Source organism: Necator americanus, chromosome III, assembly GCF_031761385.1.
Source record: "Necator americanus strain Aroian chromosome III, whole genome shotgun sequence".
Classification (NCBI taxonomy): Eukaryota; Metazoa; Nematoda; class Chromadorea; order Rhabditida; family Ancylostomatidae; genus Necator; species Necator americanus.
Genome location: NC_087373.1, coordinates 12,745,776 through 12,764,649, shown reverse-complemented (window position 1 = coordinate 12,764,649; position 18,874 = coordinate 12,745,776). Strand labels below are relative to the sequence as shown.

Sequence of the window (18,874 nt, the reverse complement as noted above, 5' to 3'; positions counted from 1 at the left end):
GGAGATTTGAACTCCCGTCGCAGGATTCAGAGTCCTGAGTGCTAACCGCTACACCACGGGACCAGTGCGCGGTATCTACCTCTGAGTATTGATCCGACAATACCAAACCATCCCTTGTGGCTGCAACGACCTTCTAGTTCTTAAGGGCAATCACAAAAGCCTAGGTCCCGGGGAGATTTGAACTCCCGTCGCAGGATTCAGAGTCCTGAGTGCTAACCGCTACACCACGGGACCAGTGCGCGGTATCTACCTCTGAGTATTGATCCGACAATACCAAACCATCCCTTGTGGCTGCAATGACCTCTACTAGTTCTTAAGGGCAATCACAAAAGCCTAGGTCCCGGGGAGATTTGAACTCCCGTCGCAGGATTCAGAGTCCTGAGTGCTAACCGCTACACCACGGGACCAGTGCGTGGTGTCTGCCTCTGAATATTGATACAACAGCACCAGACCCTCCTTTGTGGTCACATTGGGTGTTCTGCTCATCTACTAGCTCCTGAGAGCAATCACAAAAGCCTAGGTCCCGGGGAGATTTGAACTCCCGTCGCAGGATTCAGAGTCCTGAGTGCTAACCGCTACACCACGGGACCAGTGCGCGGTATCTACCTCTGAGTATTGATCCGACAATACCAAACCATCCCTTGTGGCTGCAACGACCTTCTAGTTCTTAAGGGCAATCACAAAAGCCTAGGTCCCGGGGAGATTTGAACTCCCGTCGCAGGATTCAGAGTCCTGAGTGCTAACCGCTACACCACGGGACCAGTGCGCGGTGTCTGCCTCTGAATATTGATACAACAGTACCAGACCCTCCTTTGTGGTCATATTGGGTGTTCTGCTCATCTACTAGCTCCTGAGAGCAATCACAAAAGCCTAGGTCCCGGGGAGATTTGAACTCCCGTCGCAGGATTCAGAGTCCTGAGTGCTAACCGCTACACCACGGGACCAGCGCGGTGTCTGCCTCTGAGTATTGATAGTATAGTACCAAACCCTCCTTTGTGGTCATATTGGGTGTTCTGCTCATCTACTAGCTCCTGAGAGCAATCACAAAAGCCTAGGTCCCGGGGAGATTTGAACTCCCGTCGCAGGATTCAGAGTCCTGAGTGCTAACCGCTACACCACGGGACCAGTGCGCGGTATCTACCTCTGAGTATTGATCCGACAATACCAAACCATCCCTTGTGGCTGCAATGACCTTCTAGTTCTTAAGGGCAAGCACAAAAGCCTAGGTCCCGGGGAGATTTGAACTCCCGTCGCAGGATTCAGAGTCCTGAGTGCTAACCGCTACACCACGGGACCAGTGCGCGGTGTATGCCTCTGAATATTGATACAACAGTACCAGACCCTCCTTTGTGGGGCTGAAGACCTTCTAGTTCATCTACTAGTCTGAGAGCAATCACAAAAGCCTAGGTCCCGGGGAGATTTGAACTCCCGTCGCAGGATTCAGAGTCCTGAGTGCTAACCGCTACACCACGGGACCAGTGCGCGGTATCTACCTCCGAGTATTGATCCGACAATACCAGACCCTCATTGGTGTCTGCATCATCTACTAGTTCTTGAGAGCAATCACAAAAGCCTAGGTCCCGGGAGATTTGAACTCCCGTCGCAGGATTCAGAGTCCTGGTTAACCGTACACCACGGGACGGTATCTACCTCTGAGTATTGATCCGACAATACCAAACCATCCCTTGTGGCTGCAATGACCTTCTAGTTCTTAAGGGCAAGCACAAAAGCCTAGGTCCCGGGGAGATTTGAACTCCCGTCGCAGGATTCAGAGTCCTGAGTGCTAACCGCTACACCACGGGACCAGTGCGCGGTATCTACCTCTGAGTATTGATCCGACAATACCAAACCATCCCTTGTGGCTGCAATGACCTTCTAGTTCTTAAGGGCAAGCACAAAAGCCTAGGTCCCGGGGAGATTTGAACTCCCGTCGCAGGATTCAGAGTCCTGAGTGCTAACCGCTACACCACGGGACCAGTGCGGGTATCTACCTCTGTATTGATCGACAATACCTCTCTATATTGGCTCACCTCCTTCTCTTGAGTGCATACAAGAGCCTAGGTCCCGGGGAGATTTGAACTCCCGTCGCAGGATTCAGAGTCCTGAGTGCTAACCGCTACACCACGGGACCAGTGCGCGGTGTCTGCCTCTGAATATTGATACAACAGTACCAGACCCTCCTTTGTGGTCACATTGGGTGTTCTGCTCATCTACTAGCTCCTGAGAGCAATCACAAAAGCCTAGGTCCCGGGGAGATTTGAACTCCCGTCGCAGGATTCAGAGTCCTGAGTGCTAACCGCTACACCACGGGACCAGTGCGCGTGTACTCTGAGTATTGATCCGACAGTACCAAACCTCCCTTGTGGTGCAATGACCTTCTAGTCGGCAAAGCCCAAAAGATTGGTTGGGTGTTTGCTCATCTACTAGCTCCTGAGAGCAATCACAAAAGCCTAGGTCCCGGGGAGATTTGAACTCCCGTCGCAGGATTCAGAGTCCTGAGTGCTAACCGCTACACCACGGGACCAGTGCGCGGTATCTACCTCTGAATATTGATACAACAGCACCAGACCCTCCTTTGTGGCTCAATATTGTGTTCTGCTCATCTACTAGCTCCTGAGAGCAATCACAAAAGCCTAGGTCCCGGGGAGATTTGAACTCCCGTCGCAGGATTCAGAGTCCTGAGTGCTAACCGCTACACCACGGGACCAGTGCGCGGTATCTACCTCTGAGTATTGATCCGACAATACCAAACCATCCCTTGTGGCTGCAATGACCTTCTAGTTCTTAAGGGCAAGCACAAAAGCCTAGGTCCCGGGGAGATTTGAACTCCCGTCGCAGGATTCAGAGTCCTGAGTGCTAACCGCTACACCACGGGACCAGTGCGCGGTATCTACCTCTGAATATTGATACAACAGCACCAGACCCTCCTTTGTGGTCACATTGGGTGTTCTGCTCATCTACTAGCTCCTGAGAGCAATCACAAAAGCCTAGGTCCCGGGGAGATTTGAACTCCCGTCGCAGGATTCAGAGTCCTGAGTGCTAACCGCTACACCACGGGACCAGTGCGCGGTGTATGCCTCTGAATATTGATACAACAGCACCAGACCCTCCTTTGTGGCCACAATGAGTGTTCTGCTCATCTACTAGCTCCTGAGAGCAATCACAAAAGCCTAGGTCCCGGGGAGATTTGAACTCCCGTCGCAGGATTCAGAGTCCTGAGTGCTAACCGCTACACCACGGGACCAGTGCGCGGTATCTACCTCTGAATAATTGACAACAGACCAACCCTCCTTGTGGCACCATCTACTAGCTCCTGAGAGCAATCACAAAAGCCTAGGTCCCGGGGAGATTTGAACTCCCGTCGCAGGATTCAGAGTCCTGAGTGCTAACCGCTACACCACGGGACCAGTGCGCGGTGTCTGCCTCTGAATATTGATACAACAGTACCAGACCCTCCTTTGTGGTTGTGTTCTGCTCATCTACTAGCTCCTGAGAGCAATCACAAAAACCTAGGTCCCGTGGAGATTTCAACTCCCGTCGCAGGATTCAGAGTCCTGAGTGCTAACCGCTACACCACGGGACCAGTGCGCGGTATCTACCTCTGAGTATTGATCCGACAATACCAAACCATCCCTTGTGGCTGCAATGACCTTCTAGTTCTTAAGGGCAAGCACAAAAGCCTAGGTCCCGGGGAGATTTGAACTCCCGTCGCAGGATTCAGAGTCCTGAGTGCTAACCGCTACACCACGGGACCAGTGCGCGGTCTCTGCCTCTGAGTATTGATAGTATAGTACCAAACCCTCCCTTGTGGCCACAATGAGTGTTCTACTCATCTATGAGTCAGCGGTGGTTCAGTTGTTCGTTAGATGCCACGTGAATAAGCCTCAAACTTGGGTAATTAAACCTTATTGGTCTTATTGATCAACATCCTATATCAACATAATGTACAGCGAATTATATAATGTACAGCAAACTATTAAACAAGGCACGTTACATAAAGCACGTTTAATGACAAACAAGAAATGCGCGAATAGAAGTGCACAATGCATTAAGAACAAAAAAATGAGGTAAAAATATGCACACACTTAAATGGGAAGAAGGCAAGAAATTAGGAGAGGCCTTTGGAGCAATGCTCGACTATGCTCTGAGCAATAAACACTCTTGGACCTTTTATATACGGTCCAAGTTCTTTGTCTACTGTCGGCACAGTGTTGCTCTCGCAATCTGATCTGTGCTCGAGTAGTTTTTGCCCACCAGATGCGCTAGCTGCGCGAGTGTGCAACTCTCATTCATTGCCTGTTATTCAAATGCTCTTTGTTTGAGCATACCCACCGAGCGTAAACATATTTTTCTTACTTCTTCATTTTTATGATCTATGGTCACGTTTGTGACACTCCCCCCAGGGTTGTGAAGTCGAGAGCCCTGGTTGATCTTTTTGGTGGTTCTTGAGCGTCTGCAGCTCTTCCCTCACCTTTTCCAGCTCTTTACGGCGCTTGTTTATCGTCTCTGGCAGGGCACACAAGGCCTTGTTATGGTGCGTACTGCCGCAATACATGCATGCCTTGCCCTTGCTCCAGCAATGCTCCGTGTCATGACGGCTGTCGAGACATAAGACACACCGTGCTCTTCTCGATCTCGTGTCCACAGTTGCATACTCTGGACAGCTATGAGTAATGCTCTCCCTTGGCTAAACAGAATGAGCATGTTAGGAAGCGCTCTTCCGATCGCATGAAGTTAAGCCGTCGAATCTTCCTTTCTGGTACGTCCCTACTGTATCTGAGGAACTCCTCGATTCTGTCTCTTCGTTCATCTAATTGTTCTTCCCGTTCCTTCTCTGCATGCTCCCTTTTTTGTCGAATGTTTTCATTTGTATAGGTTGAAGCTTTTTAGCTTGCATCCTTCTGCTCTCTACATTCGTATTCGTCACATAGATCTAAGAGGTCTTCTTCAACTTCCTCCTCTCTGACATTCCTTTGTCCTACAGGTTCTTGATGTTTCGAAGTAGGGTCTTCTGTCCAGTTTTTGGTTTTTGTCCCTTCCGATGCCACTTCTTTCGGCATAGTTGGCTCTTGATCTGTTTTCGGTTTATAAGAGGGAAGAGTTGCCAGCTGTGTCTCAAGCGAATTTTTGGTCAGTTCGATGATTCCTTTTATGCTATCGCTTTAGTCACGAATCTGCTCCTCTATTTCTTTACGGCATTGTCCAAACTCGCGGTGGAGATTTTCCCGCATGCTATTGATATTTTCGCTCTGGTTAGTAATCCTTTTATTGAGTTTGGCGAAGTATTGTTTGAAGTCACGGCGAAGTTCCTCCTTGATGCTATGAGTGTTTTCGTTCTGATTAGTAATCCGTTTATCGATTTCGGCAAAGCCTTGTTTGAAATCTCGACGAAGTTCTTCCTCGATGCTATGAACGTTTTCGCTCAGCCTACGGGCATGCCCCTTAATTTCCGTATAATACTGTTTAAATTCGCAATAGAGATGCTCTATTTCTTCTTTGGTCTGGACGAAGGCGTTGATGTGGTTCTCTCTTTGCTCTTGAAGCTCAGCTTCTCTGATTTCGGTTTCCACTTGACTTCGAAATTCCTTGATGAACTCGACTTCTTTGCATATGAAGTCGGCGGTAAAGCTAGGTTCCAATGCTACTCCTTCCTCCGTGTCATTAAAAAACTCGTTTGCCAAGTTATTGTCTGCCATCACAAGTAGTCCGTACAAATCGTACGTAAGCGATAGTCCTTGGGCAGCGGCGCCGATTCTTTCCATCGTAATATTGGCCGCTTGATGAACCTGCTCTAAGCGACACTTGTAGAGCGTTGCCTCCACCTTTGCGAAATGTTGAGGTCTTTTTCCTCGGGTTTTAGTAAACATATCGGAGAGGTTATTGGACCGAGTTAGCATTACAATAACTTTTAAAAAATTACGAATCTTCTTCTGAATTTCTTCTTCAGCTGGGAACGTTGCGGCTAGTCTGATACATGAGCGTTTGTAGCGGATTTCTTCTATGAGTTTTCGTTCCTCAGCCTTTCTTTTCTTCGTGAACATATCGTCGGTGCTATTTGATGCCATTTTGCTAAAGGGATAAGATATTGCCATTTTACTAGAAGGATAAGATATTGTTCGATAATGCTTTGTAATTGGTATTTTGCATGCTGAAGGACGTTTAGAGAAGCTTTTCGTCGCTCTTATCCTTCTTTCCTTGCGAAATGGATTTATAAGTTGCATCAGGAATACTGAGAATATGCTAAGGAGTATGTTCCATCCACATTTAATGATTTTGAAGATGGTTTTGATGCATATCATTGTCACTTTTGTACACACCTTTGGTAGGTATAGATAGCTTATAAGAAGAGCTCCTGCAACTGCAATCATGGTAATGAGTAGATACTTGTACCATTGCAGATAAATGTCCAAGATGTGATTGAGGTCAGGCCACTGGAAGTCACAGGTTCGGTTGTGGTCAGATTGGATATAATGCATGAAACTTCCTTGGAAATTATATGGGTACTTCAAGATTCCTGTTAACTCGAAAGTCGATGTTTTTGTTCCGCATTTCAAGGAACATTGAATTTGGATTCGAGCGGACTGGAATAGAAATCCAATTTTAGATGAAGTGCCCGAAGGAAAACAGGGAATTGTAAAGCCGTCCTGTCCACATTCAACTTCAGCGGATATGTTGTTGAATGTAGATTTACATGTTACGGTAGCTGTTGCTCCTTTACTGCACTGATAACATCCGTTGAGGTAAGTGTTTTCAACGGTACAGAAGTCATCTCTGATTTCTGTGATGGAATTGTCGATGGTTTCTTTCACGTTCAAGATGATCTCGGCCGATATATCCTCATCTGCTCTTGCGATGACTCCATGTAGTGGATGTGGCGTAAATCGTACTTGTTGATGTGTAATTGGGAGTACTTTGGTGATGTCGAAGAAAGTTGTTCCGACCCTATCTTCATACGTTACATATGCACTTTACTTGAGACTCAGCAGCTACACAGTCACAATCATCTCTTAAATGACATTGTAATGTCTTTGCATGTTCGCGTGTACGACAGCTAAATAGTGGATATATCTTTTTATCTCATATCGCTGTTTGGTTTGTCGAGGCAATGAAAACTTGTTCCAATGCCGGTAATGGTGGAGTTGCGAGTACGCTTAATGTTACATCCATGCTTTGGATTTGATTAGGAATGTTCGGGTGGAGCCCGAGTACGTATGTGCGAAGTGTAGAGCCTTTGCTGATCTCGAGACGGAGTTTCACTTCTTCTTTCCAGCGTATGCACTTGAAGAGTTCGTAGACGTTATCATCTGTTGGTACTGCGTATATCCTATAGAACAAACACCCGGAACTGAGACAGAAACAGTCGCATCCTGGGCCACCGCATGATTCCATGCATCCAGTAATTCCAGGGAAGGAGTTGCCGATAGCCAACTCAGGTAGTATGCTCGTCGTGTTGATGTCAGCACATTTGTTTCCGGTACATGATCCCATGTGTGGGCATCTCTTACTGTCGATTATTTTTTGCACCACATTCCGTGTGTATGTTACCGGTATGCGGTCGCAGATTAGTCTCAGTCCTTCCCACAGAAGACGCGTTCTTAGTACGATGGAGTTGTTTCTCTGGAAACTTATGCACACGTCCTTTTTGAAGGGGTTCATCTTTACCACTGAGGCCACTTCTACTTTACAGGTGCTTTTACCTGTTGTGGTTCGACAGTTTCTCAGGTGATATTGAAAAATGTTCACCTCTTGGCATGCTACACCTCCTTGCAATAAGCTGCATATGGCTAATGCTTGCAGAATTCGGTTAGGATGTTGTTGTTTTCCTCTATGCAGAACCCAGAGAGTAGTCCGCTGGCAGCAACACCATACAAAGAGTGCCACTAAGTCAAGCACTTTGCCTATTCCCGCAATGATGATGCGGAATGGTCGGCCAACTGTAACTGGTATGTCACAGAGGGTGTAGCAGATGGCAGTGAGAAGGTATATTATTATACCTAGTCCTGCAATTGCCGCCAGAGGCCAACATTCGGGGTTTAAAATATTGGCGGCACACATAGTACAGTCTATTGCAGAGCAAAAAGGTAGTGCTGAACAAGCCGTTTCAACTGTAGTATAACCATCTCCTATGCGTATTTTCCAGTTTACTTCAAAGTCGTGAAGTACTTCTTCTGGTGGCAAGCGTAAGAGTTTATGTAGTGGAGGTGTCTTCTCCCTTATGCAGTAATTGTTAACGCATAATTCATATTCTTCTGCCTGTGGGGCATGAAGGTATAACCCTTGTTCTTTGCATTCTCTGGCATAGTTTGGGTGTGGGTAATTTTGATTCGTTTTTGGTTTCTCGATGGGCAGGTGTTTTCCCTTGATAAACGTGATGACAACCAAGGTGAGGGCCATCTTTAGGTATAGTGTTGTAGGCCACGTTGTCTGTGATCTTTTTGTGGTAGTGGTAAATCCGTAGATATTACCGTTGTTCTGACTTTGTTCTTCCGGATAGCGATGTTTCGCCTTTCTTGGGCGTAGATTGTATCGATTATTAGAAGGTGGAGATTGTAACTGTTGAGCTTCTGAAGTTGCGCTCTGTTGGGACTCTCTTTCATTCCCTTGGATTTCTAGAGGAATGAGCTGCTTGATAGGGCGCAGAAGTGTCTTTTTGTTGCAGTATACTTCTGCTTCTCTCACTGTTCCGTCGATTCTCGGTACTAATTTAGAGATGCGCGCTAATTTCCAGTGATTTCTTTTTTGTAGAGCGTCCGTCATAGGAACTATTTTACTTCCCGTACTTCATTAGCGTTTACTCGTTTACCGTCAATAGTTCGGCGATGCTGTTCTCGAAGAGCTGTTAAGTAGCAGTTTTTCCACTTTTCCCAGAAACGTTCTGTGAATTTGTACGAAGATTGCAATGCTTTTTCGGTTTGTAGCATGGTTTCGAATTGTAATTCTTCAGAGGGAGGTCGATAGATAGGATCTGCCTTTTCTTCTTCTGAGAAATTAAACGGAAGAGTCACTCCCATTTTGCGTTGCACGAAATTTATTGGACGAAGGGTTAGTACAGCATCATTGATGTCGTCTTCTTGGTAGGTGAGAGGCCTATAGTTAAGACATCCTTCGATTTCCACCAGGAACGTATGCAGTTGCTCTATTGTTAAAATGCGTCTTCCTATCGCTTTGAATAGGGCTTGTTTGACCGATTTTATAAGACGTTCATAGAAACCGCCTTTCCAAGGTGAATAAGGAGTATTATGCTTTCATTCGATCATCTGATTGCTCATATTACGAGCTACGTCTTCATTGGTTGAAGGCTCGGTTAGAGAATCGTTCAAGATTTGACTTCCCAATATAAAGGTTGGTGCGTTATCACAGGTAACCAGGTGTGGTTTTCCTCTACGAGCTACGAATCGACGAAATGCATTGAGGAACTTCTCAGTGGTTCCGTCAGATACGATCTACAGATGGATGAGACGAGTTACACAACATGTGAATATACATCCATAAACGTTTGTACGTTCCTTATGATCATCATGGACGGTTTTAGGGCCGAAGTAGTCGAGTCCTATATTTTCAAACGGGAGTGTTCTTGTTACTCTCCTTGATGGAAGATCGGCCATTTCTGGATATCTATATGGCAGATTATTCATCTTTTGACAGGGAACACAAGACCGCATGCATTTCTTCACTTGTTCTCGGAGCCGTGGAATCCAGTACTGTAGTCGAACTTCTGCTATTGTATGTCCTGTACTGTTGTGATACGGTCCATGCGCTTCGAGGATAATAAGACGACACAGCTCCGTATTCAGAACGATAAAAATAGGATTTTTTGCCATAATGTTTAAATTGGATTTATTAAGACGTCCGTATACTCTGAACATGTGGTTTTCCTCCTCCTTCAGGTTTAGGTTTTTCGACAACTGTTTTTTGTAGTGAGATTTGAGGTGTATCTGCTGGTGATTTCTTATGAGTATGCTATGCGCTTCGAATATGTCGGTAGCCGTGAGCTCTTGATCCTCTGCTTGTCGAACTAGGTAGGGTAAAGAATCTCGGAGCCTTTCCTGCAACGGGCTTTTTAGACGAGTTGTAATGCTTCTCAGAAATTTTATCACGTAGGCTAAGATCCTCAGCGGCTTGGTTTTAGTATTATACCTTGTCAGATCAAGAATTTCTTCGACTTTGTCAGTCGTTCCATGCGTTTTTATAACATTCGCTTCTGCATTCAGTAGAATATCGTCATTTTGTAATTCCGGATCTTTAACAAGGGAAAAGAGGGTGGATATGAACCCGTCATTGAGAATTTTCTCAAGAGAATAACAATCCAACACATGAGACACGAATTCATGATTGGAAGCTCCCCGTGTTCCAATGTCGGCAGGATTTCATTTCGTGTCGATGTAGCCAAATTTCACTCCGACTTCCATACGCTTTAGTGACTCTACGATGTCGCGTATCTCGCATGTCTCGCGTATACGATTTTTGACGTAAGGTCCTGTTCTAGGATGATCAAGAGAACCTTTCAGCCAATTTAAGACGATTTCGGTTAGAAAAATGACGTTGTTTATGCTTATTGAGGATTTTAAGCTTAGGAAAGTATTGAGAGTAAGTCGTGCTCCAATGGTTATGGCATTTATTTCGAGTTTCGGTACAGTGGTTGGTCGATTACTGTCCGCAACCTTAGACTTAGCCATAAGAAAGCTGGATTCCTTTTGACTAGTGAGATAGGTACATGCTGTCATAGCAATTCCACTAGCGCCGGAATAGGTTACATCAATGAAACTTCGATCTGCCCCGTATCTAAGAGTATCCGAAACGTTATGAGCTCTTGTGTCCTTGGATGTAGCGCCTTCAAGGCTCCTGTCAAAAGGAATATCTCCCCTTGTCGGGTTTTGTTGGAGGTATCCTCAACTCTCATTACTGTGAGATTAGGTATTGAGCCCTCCGTAACGTGTGCGCTTTGCTTCTCGCACCTTGTGAAGTTCTGCCGTACATATGACGGCTTCTTCCTTTCTTCCTTTTTTACATTTGAAACAGGACCTTGTTGAGGCGGCTTGACTGGTGCTGTCTTGAAGCACGTAGACGTATGATGCTTTTTTTTTCGCAATTTATACAGCCTTTGCTTTTGCAATCGGCATAAATATGGGACTTTGATCCGCACCCAATGCCGCGGTTTGTCTTTTTTTAAAATATTCCAGCCGTGCTTTAGGTGCCGCGATTTTCGTGCATCTTGTGGACCAATGTTTTTTGCTATCGCAATAGAAACAAAAGGGAGACCACTCTTTGATTTGGAACTCCGGTTCCTTTGTAGTTTTGCTTGGAAGTTGTGAACGTTCTTCCTCTTTGGCAATTGCAGTTCAAATTCTTCTTCGCGTTTTATGACAATGTCAATTGTTGTCATGAATTTCTTTAATGTCCAGGTCTCTCCTTGGGGCAGAGAGACCTTTTCTTTAAGTGTGCTGCGTTGAATCCTTTCTGTGAATTTAGAAAGGATTTTTGATAGCAGCCATGGACTATCGAGAGGTTCGCCTTTGTTTTCGAGTTGTGCGGTAATTGCCGACAGTCGTTCATGCAGTTTTCGCTGGTCCCTTAATTGTGGGCTCCTAGCATTCCAATGCTCTAGCTGTCGATGCAGTCCAGTGATTATATTTTGGACGTTGGCGTATCTCTCCTTCAAATGCTGTACTGCTAGCGGGTAGTTTTCTGAAGTGATTTGAAAACGAGCTATTGATTCACGGGCTTCTCCTTTTAATGCTCTCACAAGATAGTTGAATTTTTGCAAATTTGAGAGCGGTAGAGAATGCACCGTAGCGTTGAATAGCTCCCAGAAGCTATCCCATTGCCAGCTTTTGCCGTTGAACTCCGGTACTGGTATCCTCGGCAGCTCTATCTTGGCTGAAGGAACTTCTGGTGGAGGATGAGATCCAGTATATGTTGAAAATGTAAGGTTATGAGAGGCTAGGCTAGCCTTGGTCATTTCCAACTTAAGAAGCATATCAGTAATACTGGCGATGAGTTCCTCTGCGTTAGTAATATATTCGGACACTTTATCGTCTTCTTCCTTGGTGAGGGGTTCCGATATTTTGTCCACCGTGTCCGTGAATGCGTACAGGGCTCCTTCAAAGGTTGTTTGAAGGGTTTTGATCTCCACTATAGCATTCTGGACTTGCTTTAGTGCTGCGTTGCATGCTTCCCTATCCTGAAGATTGACGTCGCATCCCAATTCTACATGCTTTGCCAAAAGTTGCGTTAGGGAATTGGAATGCCTAGTCAGAACTCTCTTTCTTGTTTTGAGAGATGTCGTCATTTTATCTTGGCTTGGTCAGGTTAGAATATAATTTGTGAACTGATGATGTTCAACAATTATATTTAAGTGGTTTCGAGGATAAGAGAATGCTTTGTATGCAAGAGGAATAGTTTCCCAAGTTCGAAGAGGCGATAATGATGAATGCAAACGCAACGTTATATGAGCATGCAATAATATTGTGATGCTCACCTCTTTTTCGATGTTTCGCGGTAGATTTGTTGCTGTTGGCGCGGTCGTTCGTATTGCTGATGCACCAGTTGAGTCAGCGGTGGTTCAGGTGTTCGTTAGATGCCACGTGAATAAGCCTCAAACTTGGGTAATTAAACCTTATTGGTCTTATTGATCAACATCATATATCAACATAATGTACAGCGAATTATATAATGTACAGCAAACTATTAAACAAAGCACGTTACATAAAGCACGTTTAATGACAAACGAGAAATGCGCGAATAGAAGTGCACAATGCATTAAGAACAGAAAAATGAGGTAAAAATATGCACACACTTAAATGGGAAGAAGGCAAGAAATTAGGAGAGGCCTTTGGGGCAATGCTCGACTATGCTCTGAGCAATAAACACTCTTGGACCTTTTATATACGGTCCAAGTTCTTTGTCTACTGTCGGCACAGTGTTGCTCTCGCAATCTGATCTGTGCTCGAGTAGTTTTTGCCCACCAGATGCGCTAGCTGCGCGAGTGTACAACTCCCATTGATTGCCTTCAAATACTCTTTGTTTGAGCATTCCCATCAAGAGTAAACATATTTTCTTTACTTCTTCATTTTTATGATCTATGGTCACGTTTGTGACAATCTACTAGCTCCTGAGATCAATCACAAAAGCCTAGGTCCTAGGAGATTATTAAAGCCTAGGAGATTTGAACTCCCGTCGCAGGATTCAGAGTCCTGAGTGCTTACCGCTACACCACGGGACCAGTGCGCGTTGTCTACCTCTGAGTATTGATCCGACAATACCAAACCATCCCTTGTGGCCGCAATGACCTTCTAGTTCTTAAAGGCAGCATACCACGAATCTGACGTGGTGCAGATTTCAGGTGGAGCATTCGTATACAGTATGGGAGACTACGGAGAAGGGGGTGATTCCGTCCATTTCTTCCTAATTGCCGCAAAAAACGGCCCGGGTGATACGGCTTCATTCGTTTTGGCGCACCATTTTGTACAATAGGTTCGATTGGAGCGCGCCAGTCTTGTGCGGCGCCGCATCTTGCATGCCGTTTTTCACGGCAATTAGCAAGAAATGGACGGAATCACCTCCCTCTCCGTAGTCTCCCATCCCGTATACGAATAATCCACCTGAAATCTGCACCACCTCAGATTCGTGGGGTGATGCCTTTAAGGGCAAGCACAAGAAACCTAGGTCCCGGGGAGATTTGAACTCCCGTCGCAGGATTCAGAGACCTGAGCTGTAACCGCTACACCACGGGACCAGTGCGTAGTGTCTGCCTCTGAATATTGATACAACAATACCAAACCCTCCTTTGTGGCCACAATGAGTGTTCTACTCATCTACTAGTTCCTGAGAGCAATCACAAAAGCCTAGGTCCCGGGGAGATTTAAACTCCCGCGCAGGATTCAGAGTCCTGAGTGCTAACTGACTTTGACTTCGTATTAAATACCCGGCAACCTGTTGTGCGCTAGTGTATTTGTATTGTTTTGTTTAAGGTTTATGAGTTCGCATGCAGCCTTACAGTGGCTTTTCTATGAGTCAAGTCAGTATTCCGGTTATTTTTTTTTACTATTAAATACTTAACTATTATGCACTAATATATCTTTTCGGAGATTCGAATCTGCCCTGGTGCCAACTAAGCCCTTCATCAATGCGGGGATAAATTCTCTGTATACTAATCATATACCGGTATTGTCTGGAAAGAAAAAAAAATACTGATTTGTCTACACGTAGTACTTCGAACGTTGAAACCTTGGCATATTCTGTCCATATTTCGTAATAGTAAGCCTGTGAGGCTTTAAGATGGAACTCTTTATTTGCCTGACGTTTTAGCTTTTCGCCGTCTTCGGAGGCCTAAATAGGGAATGATTGGAGCAATGATATGTTTTGCCCGTCAACTGCCACCAGTGCCTACTACCCTGGGCCAGTGTTTCAATAATCGTTCAAGGTAGTGAAAACAGAACCCATCTACATTGAAAATAGTCTTGTGTGTTGTTTCACCGGATGTGATGCAGCTGGTAGCACGCACTTGTCACTCAGTGTACCAGCGAATGAGTGCTGCTGCATGTAGATCATCAGCGACGATATAGGTGATCTGATCTACACACAGAATATCAGAGAGTCATAGGTCACGGAGCGGTAGAGCGGCAAGAACTCATTCGTTATCGACAAACATCCATTCCTATTATTCATTGAAGGGTTTCTTTTAAAAATCCAAAACGCATTTAACGTCTTCTTTACCGATATTTCTGTTTCGTGAGCCAGTATAACGCATTTCACATCATAATCGTTTCTGTTGTGAGCCTCTTGTCTATGCCTTACTAGAGGTGTTATCAAACTTTTTGTCGTTTCCCTGCAACTCTGCCATCACTTACTTACTTGACTTAATCGGCGGGCTGATGTCATCGCCTGACGCGATTACCCGCATCCTCGCCGAGGTGTGCCGTCCTTGAACACAGCTCTGCCCAACCTTCTCGATCTTCTGCGAGATCTTGCACAGAATCAATCCATTCGTTGCTATTCCATATTCTGCGAGACCTTACGTCTCGCCTGAACAGCCTATCCACGCCTAGTGTCCTCAAGTCCTCTTTCACCACGTCAGTCCAGAACTTCCGTTTTCGGCCAGGTGGCTTCCTCCAGCTTGAACCCGGCAAACACCTCAGAACTCGTTGAACAAGGCGATCTGCCGGTCTCCTTAATATATGACCAAAGAAGCGAAGACGATTTACTTCAGCCACTTTCGATGGCGGTGCAAGATGTTGATGTCTTCCACGTGTCGTCCGCCATACCCTAGGCCAAAAGTAGCCAATTAACCGTCTAAGCAGCTTTCGTTCCGTTCTGCAGTCAAGCCCCTCCATAGCCGTTGATGGTGCTGCCCAAGTCTCCGATCCGTACATCATATAGGGCGAATTGCGGATAGGTAGACTCGCAGCTTGACTTCGTTGGTGATGGGGGTCGACCACAGGCATTTCGTCAAGGAGTTAAATGCAGTGGGTGGATTTTCATCGGTATCCTCTCTTGATTTGGCAGATCCATGATTTGTTCCCAGAGAAAATTTACATAACTGCATCTAATGTAAACCTATGCAGTATTCCTGGGACATCACATCTTTTATTTTTTTAAAGAAATGCTACATCTACAGTCTTCATCTTTCTGCACAATTTCCATTTGCAGAAATGATAAAAAAGAACATAAGATAACAAACCCGCATCCAATGAGATGGTGCAGCCCGGACACAATTTCCTTAGCAATTTAAATAATTCCGCAGAAAGATATGGGTTGTCTCTGATTTCGAAGATCAAATCTCCTCCTGGGATCGCCAGTAGCGCTGAAAAGAACATTCTAACAAGTTCGAAATTTTCAACAATAGTAAGAGCCTTCCTGCCTGTAAACGTTGAACTCGTTAATGTAGTATGAGGATATGCAGTTTTTAAGTCAGAAGAAAATGAAAAAGAATTTATAGGCTCCTTTGTATACCTGGTCAGCAAGCCTTCAGTTCCCTGAGTTTTGGACATAGTATGTTCCGGAAATTTGACCTTTTAATGGTAATACAAGCCTGCATGCGGACAACATTTGAACAAAACGCATTGAACTCCTGTTCCGTGAAATCTTTTGAGTGCAAAATGAGCTCATTTCCTGGCATTGGAGCAATAATCCGTTTGCCAACACATGCTCGCATAAGTTACTTCGTGGTTGGATTTTGTTTCTTCAGACCACATGCTGGAAATGTCACTGTAGCCTAAAGAGGTATAGAAATTGCCGAAGTTGCTTAAAGTTTAGGTAATATAGGTTAAGATAGCAATGGTTGGTTCTAGGTTAAACGTGAATCTGTCTTTTTTTCCTATAATTTTGCCAACGATTCTCATCGAAATTGTCATTTTTAAAAACCACTCCGGTGACATTGAAAAATTTCTTATTAAGTTTTGAATTACAAAAAAAAGACATGCCATAATCGCCAGCAACAATGCAGTCTGGACACCTTGCACTTTAATTAAAATTTTCATAGCACTTTTACTCTAATCAAGCTATTTCATAGTAATTACAAAAGCTATGCGTTTTTGTAGCATAGAATGATTCTCTCATCTAAAACAATCCAGCCACTACATTGGACAGAGTTCGAATATTGTGACTCACTTGAAAAGAAAAAACTCTCAGCCTTCTTCGCGCAATCGTGAAGGTGTTCAACAAGCCGGTCATATTCCTCGTCGATGTTGTCCATTGCGGAATCTTCCCAAAAGCCGGCTAGCGTAGCGAAGAGATTCCAGTTGATGGTAGTCCTGGGATTTCTCTCTCTGAACTTGGCGGCTTTCTCTGCTCTCCTTGTGAAGGAAAATCTTCCTCGGAGGAGGCGATGGTCCGATCCCGTATAGAACTTTGGTACAACACCGACGTCCGTCAGGCAGAACCTTTTATTGACGATGATGTGGTCTATTTCATTACGTTACCCTCCACCGGGTGACTCCCACGTCCAGCGTAGAGAGGAGGGCTTCTGGAATTGCGAGTTCCCATGGATGGTCTTAGTCGTCATGATGAACTCGGAGGGCCTCTCCCCCTAGTCATTCCATTGTAGGCCGTGGGTCCCGATGTGAAGTTCCTCCGGCGTTCTTCTTGGGCCAACCTTGGCGTTGAAATCGCCATTTATGACCTTGTAGAAGGTATGGTCTTCTCGATAGAACTTTTCTAGGTCCATATAGAAAGCTTCGACTTCTTCTTCTTCGTAGCTTGATGTTGGAGCGTAAGCGACGAAGATAGTCTAAGCTGGTGTTGGGCCACATCTTCTCATCCGCAGACGTCCGATTCGGGTCGTAAGTTGTTCAAAAGAGTCGATGTTCTTTGCCATACTCGTGTTGACGAGGACGCCAACTTCACCAACACCTCTAATGTCGCATGTTCCTAAGAACAGTTCTTCTCCACTTTCATATACGGCGTTGAGAGGGTGACGTCGTCTCGTCTCGGTCAGTCCGATGACGTCGTACTTGATCTTCTTGGCTTGCATCATCAGATCTTCGATGGCCGCTTCCGATGCAAGCATATAAGTTGTGCGTTATAAGTACAGATCGCCATCCTAGTCCTTTTCCGTTTTGGTAGCCTACATGGCTCCTGCAACCCCGTCCTACCTGGCGCTACCGTACCAGGCTTTCCTCCGGAATCAGGAGACTCTTTTCTATTACTGTGTTTTGCGTAAAAATTTTGAAACCCATGAGCAGGTTGCAAGCTTCTAGTCCCATGAATTTCTGGGAGAACTTTCGTTCTCCCGGAGTGGACATGTGGAGCTTATTTGTTGGAGGCGACTCCAAACCGCCTCCCTTGCACCTCCCAGTCACTTGATTGCAGGCTTTTGGCCGAACCGACGTGCGGGATACGCTAGTATTATGAGCCGATCCTGGCACAGCAGAAACAGGGAGTCTATCCCCTGAATCCACCCGCGTCTCTGGGCAAGCACAAGGTCGCTTTTGGTCCGCGATTAGCCCCCTATCCGCCACCCAGGGACTCGCCACGTAGCCTCGCGACTAACCGGCTGTCATCCCTCTAGTGAGGGAGATCCGTCACTAAAGAAACCTTCGGTCTCACTAGCTGGACAGATCTGTTCCAATCCGTTCAGCGAGTTGGTGTTCTCAATCAAAATTTTAAACAAAGCTCTTAAGAGATTTTTGAATAAACTAAAGTAAGTAATAGGTTAAAGTCTTATTTGTTGTTTAGTTTGCTCGCGAAGAAATTGTTGGACACTGCATTTTCAAAGCCAAACATTGCTTTGACAGCGTAGTTTTCGACAAAAGTCGCGTAATTGAAAGGATTCCGGAGTTCGTTATAATTAGCGCATTCTTAATTGTATTTCTTTCAAAATGAGATATGAAGGAAGGAATGAAAAGGACACATACCATCGTCTGATAAAGCAGCAGACCCATTATACAATAAAACACACAGAAGGGTGACCACCAGATATGGCACCTATAATTTCGTTTCTTCTTTTTCAGAAACGAAATATTAAGTTGAGGTGCATAAAATTGAGTTAGCTATTGATTCGAAACCTGCGCATGAAACTTTTCTGGTTTGTTTGACCGTTTCGAATCCATTGCCGGTGATTAGTGAAATCGAAGTTGTTTGCCTCCTGGAACAAAATTATTCTCCACGACTTTCAATATATTTTATACATTTTCATTCAATTTCAACATGAGAAAATTTAAGCTTACGATTTTTGATACCACTTTTGATTTTTAGATTTTTGAATTTTTAGATTAACGTCCATTCGTTCTTGTTTTTGAAAATCAAAAAAAAAAAATCATGCGAAATACAGAAATCAAAAAAAAAATTTAGATTTAAAGTTTAATTTGTGTCTTTGTGAAAGTTTTTGTGAAAGCGTCCATCACACCTGAACGTCCCGATGTTCAGCGCAATCATG

The 18,874-nt window shown here is 45.0% G+C and overlaps 7 protein-coding genes across 8 annotated transcripts; all 7 read right to left on the bottom strand.

The window, feature by feature from the left end:
• Window positions 1–5,162: 5,162 nt before the first annotated feature.
• Window positions 5,163–6,065, bottom strand: RB195_009406 (uncharacterized protein; the record flags this gene model as incomplete). The annotated part of the gene is made up of 1 exon (XM_013453569.2): window positions 5,163–6,065. The coding sequence occupies one exon, from the start codon at window positions 6,063–6,065 to the stop codon at window positions 5,163–5,165; it is 903 nt and encodes a 300-aa protein (XP_013309023.2).
• A 1,012-nt stretch (window positions 6,066–7,077) lies between these two features.
• RB195_009405 (uncharacterized protein) lies at window positions 7,078–8,757 on the bottom strand (the record flags this gene model as incomplete). Its single annotated transcript, XM_064189948.1, has 1 exon — window positions 7,078–8,757. The coding sequence occupies one exon, from the start codon at window positions 8,755–8,757 to the stop codon at window positions 7,078–7,080; it is 1,680 nt and encodes a 559-aa protein (XP_064047531.1).
• Window positions 8,758–9,443: 686 nt separating this feature from the next.
• Window positions 9,444–9,821, bottom strand: RB195_009404 (uncharacterized protein; the record flags this gene model as incomplete). Its single annotated transcript, XM_064189947.1, has 1 exon — window positions 9,444–9,821. One exon carries the CDS (start codon window positions 9,819–9,821, stop codon window positions 9,444–9,446), a length of 378 nt encoding a protein of 125 aa, XP_064047530.1.
• Window positions 9,822–10,367: 546 nt separating this feature from the next.
• Window positions 10,368–10,724, bottom strand: RB195_009403 (uncharacterized protein; the record flags this gene model as incomplete). The annotated part of the gene is made up of 1 exon (XM_064189946.1): window positions 10,368–10,724. The coding sequence occupies one exon, from the start codon at window positions 10,722–10,724 to the stop codon at window positions 10,368–10,370; it is 357 nt and encodes a 118-aa protein (XP_064047529.1).
• Window positions 10,368–14,550, bottom strand: RB195_009402 (uncharacterized protein; the record flags this gene model as incomplete). Of its 2 annotated transcripts, XM_064189945.1 has the most annotated exons (5): window positions 10,368–10,842; window positions 10,956–11,050; window positions 11,144–12,181; window positions 14,191–14,328; window positions 14,476–14,550. In XM_064189945.1, the coding sequence occupies 5 exons, from the start codon at window positions 14,548–14,550 to the stop codon at window positions 10,368–10,370; spliced, it is 1,821 nt and encodes a 606-aa protein (XP_064047527.1). The 2 variants fall into 2 exon arrangements, with proteins under 2 accessions (XP_064047527.1, XP_064047528.1); XM_064189944.1 differs by lacking the exons at window positions 14,191–14,328; window positions 14,476–14,550 and having other exon boundaries at window positions 10,751–12,289.
• A 326-nt stretch (window positions 14,551–14,876) lies between these two features.
• On the bottom strand, window positions 14,877–15,443 carry RB195_009401 (uncharacterized protein; the record flags this gene model as incomplete). The annotated part of the gene is made up of 1 exon (XM_064189943.1): window positions 14,877–15,443. One exon carries the CDS (start codon window positions 15,441–15,443, stop codon window positions 14,877–14,879), a length of 567 nt encoding a protein of 188 aa, XP_064047526.1.
• Window positions 15,444–17,227: 1,784 nt separating this feature from the next.
• On the bottom strand, window positions 17,228–17,506 carry RB195_009400 (uncharacterized protein; the record flags this gene model as incomplete). The annotated part of the gene is made up of 1 exon (XM_064189942.1): window positions 17,228–17,506. One exon carries the CDS (start codon window positions 17,504–17,506, stop codon window positions 17,228–17,230), a length of 279 nt encoding a protein of 92 aa, XP_064047525.1.
• Between the last annotated feature and the right edge of the window lie 1,368 nt (window positions 17,507–18,874).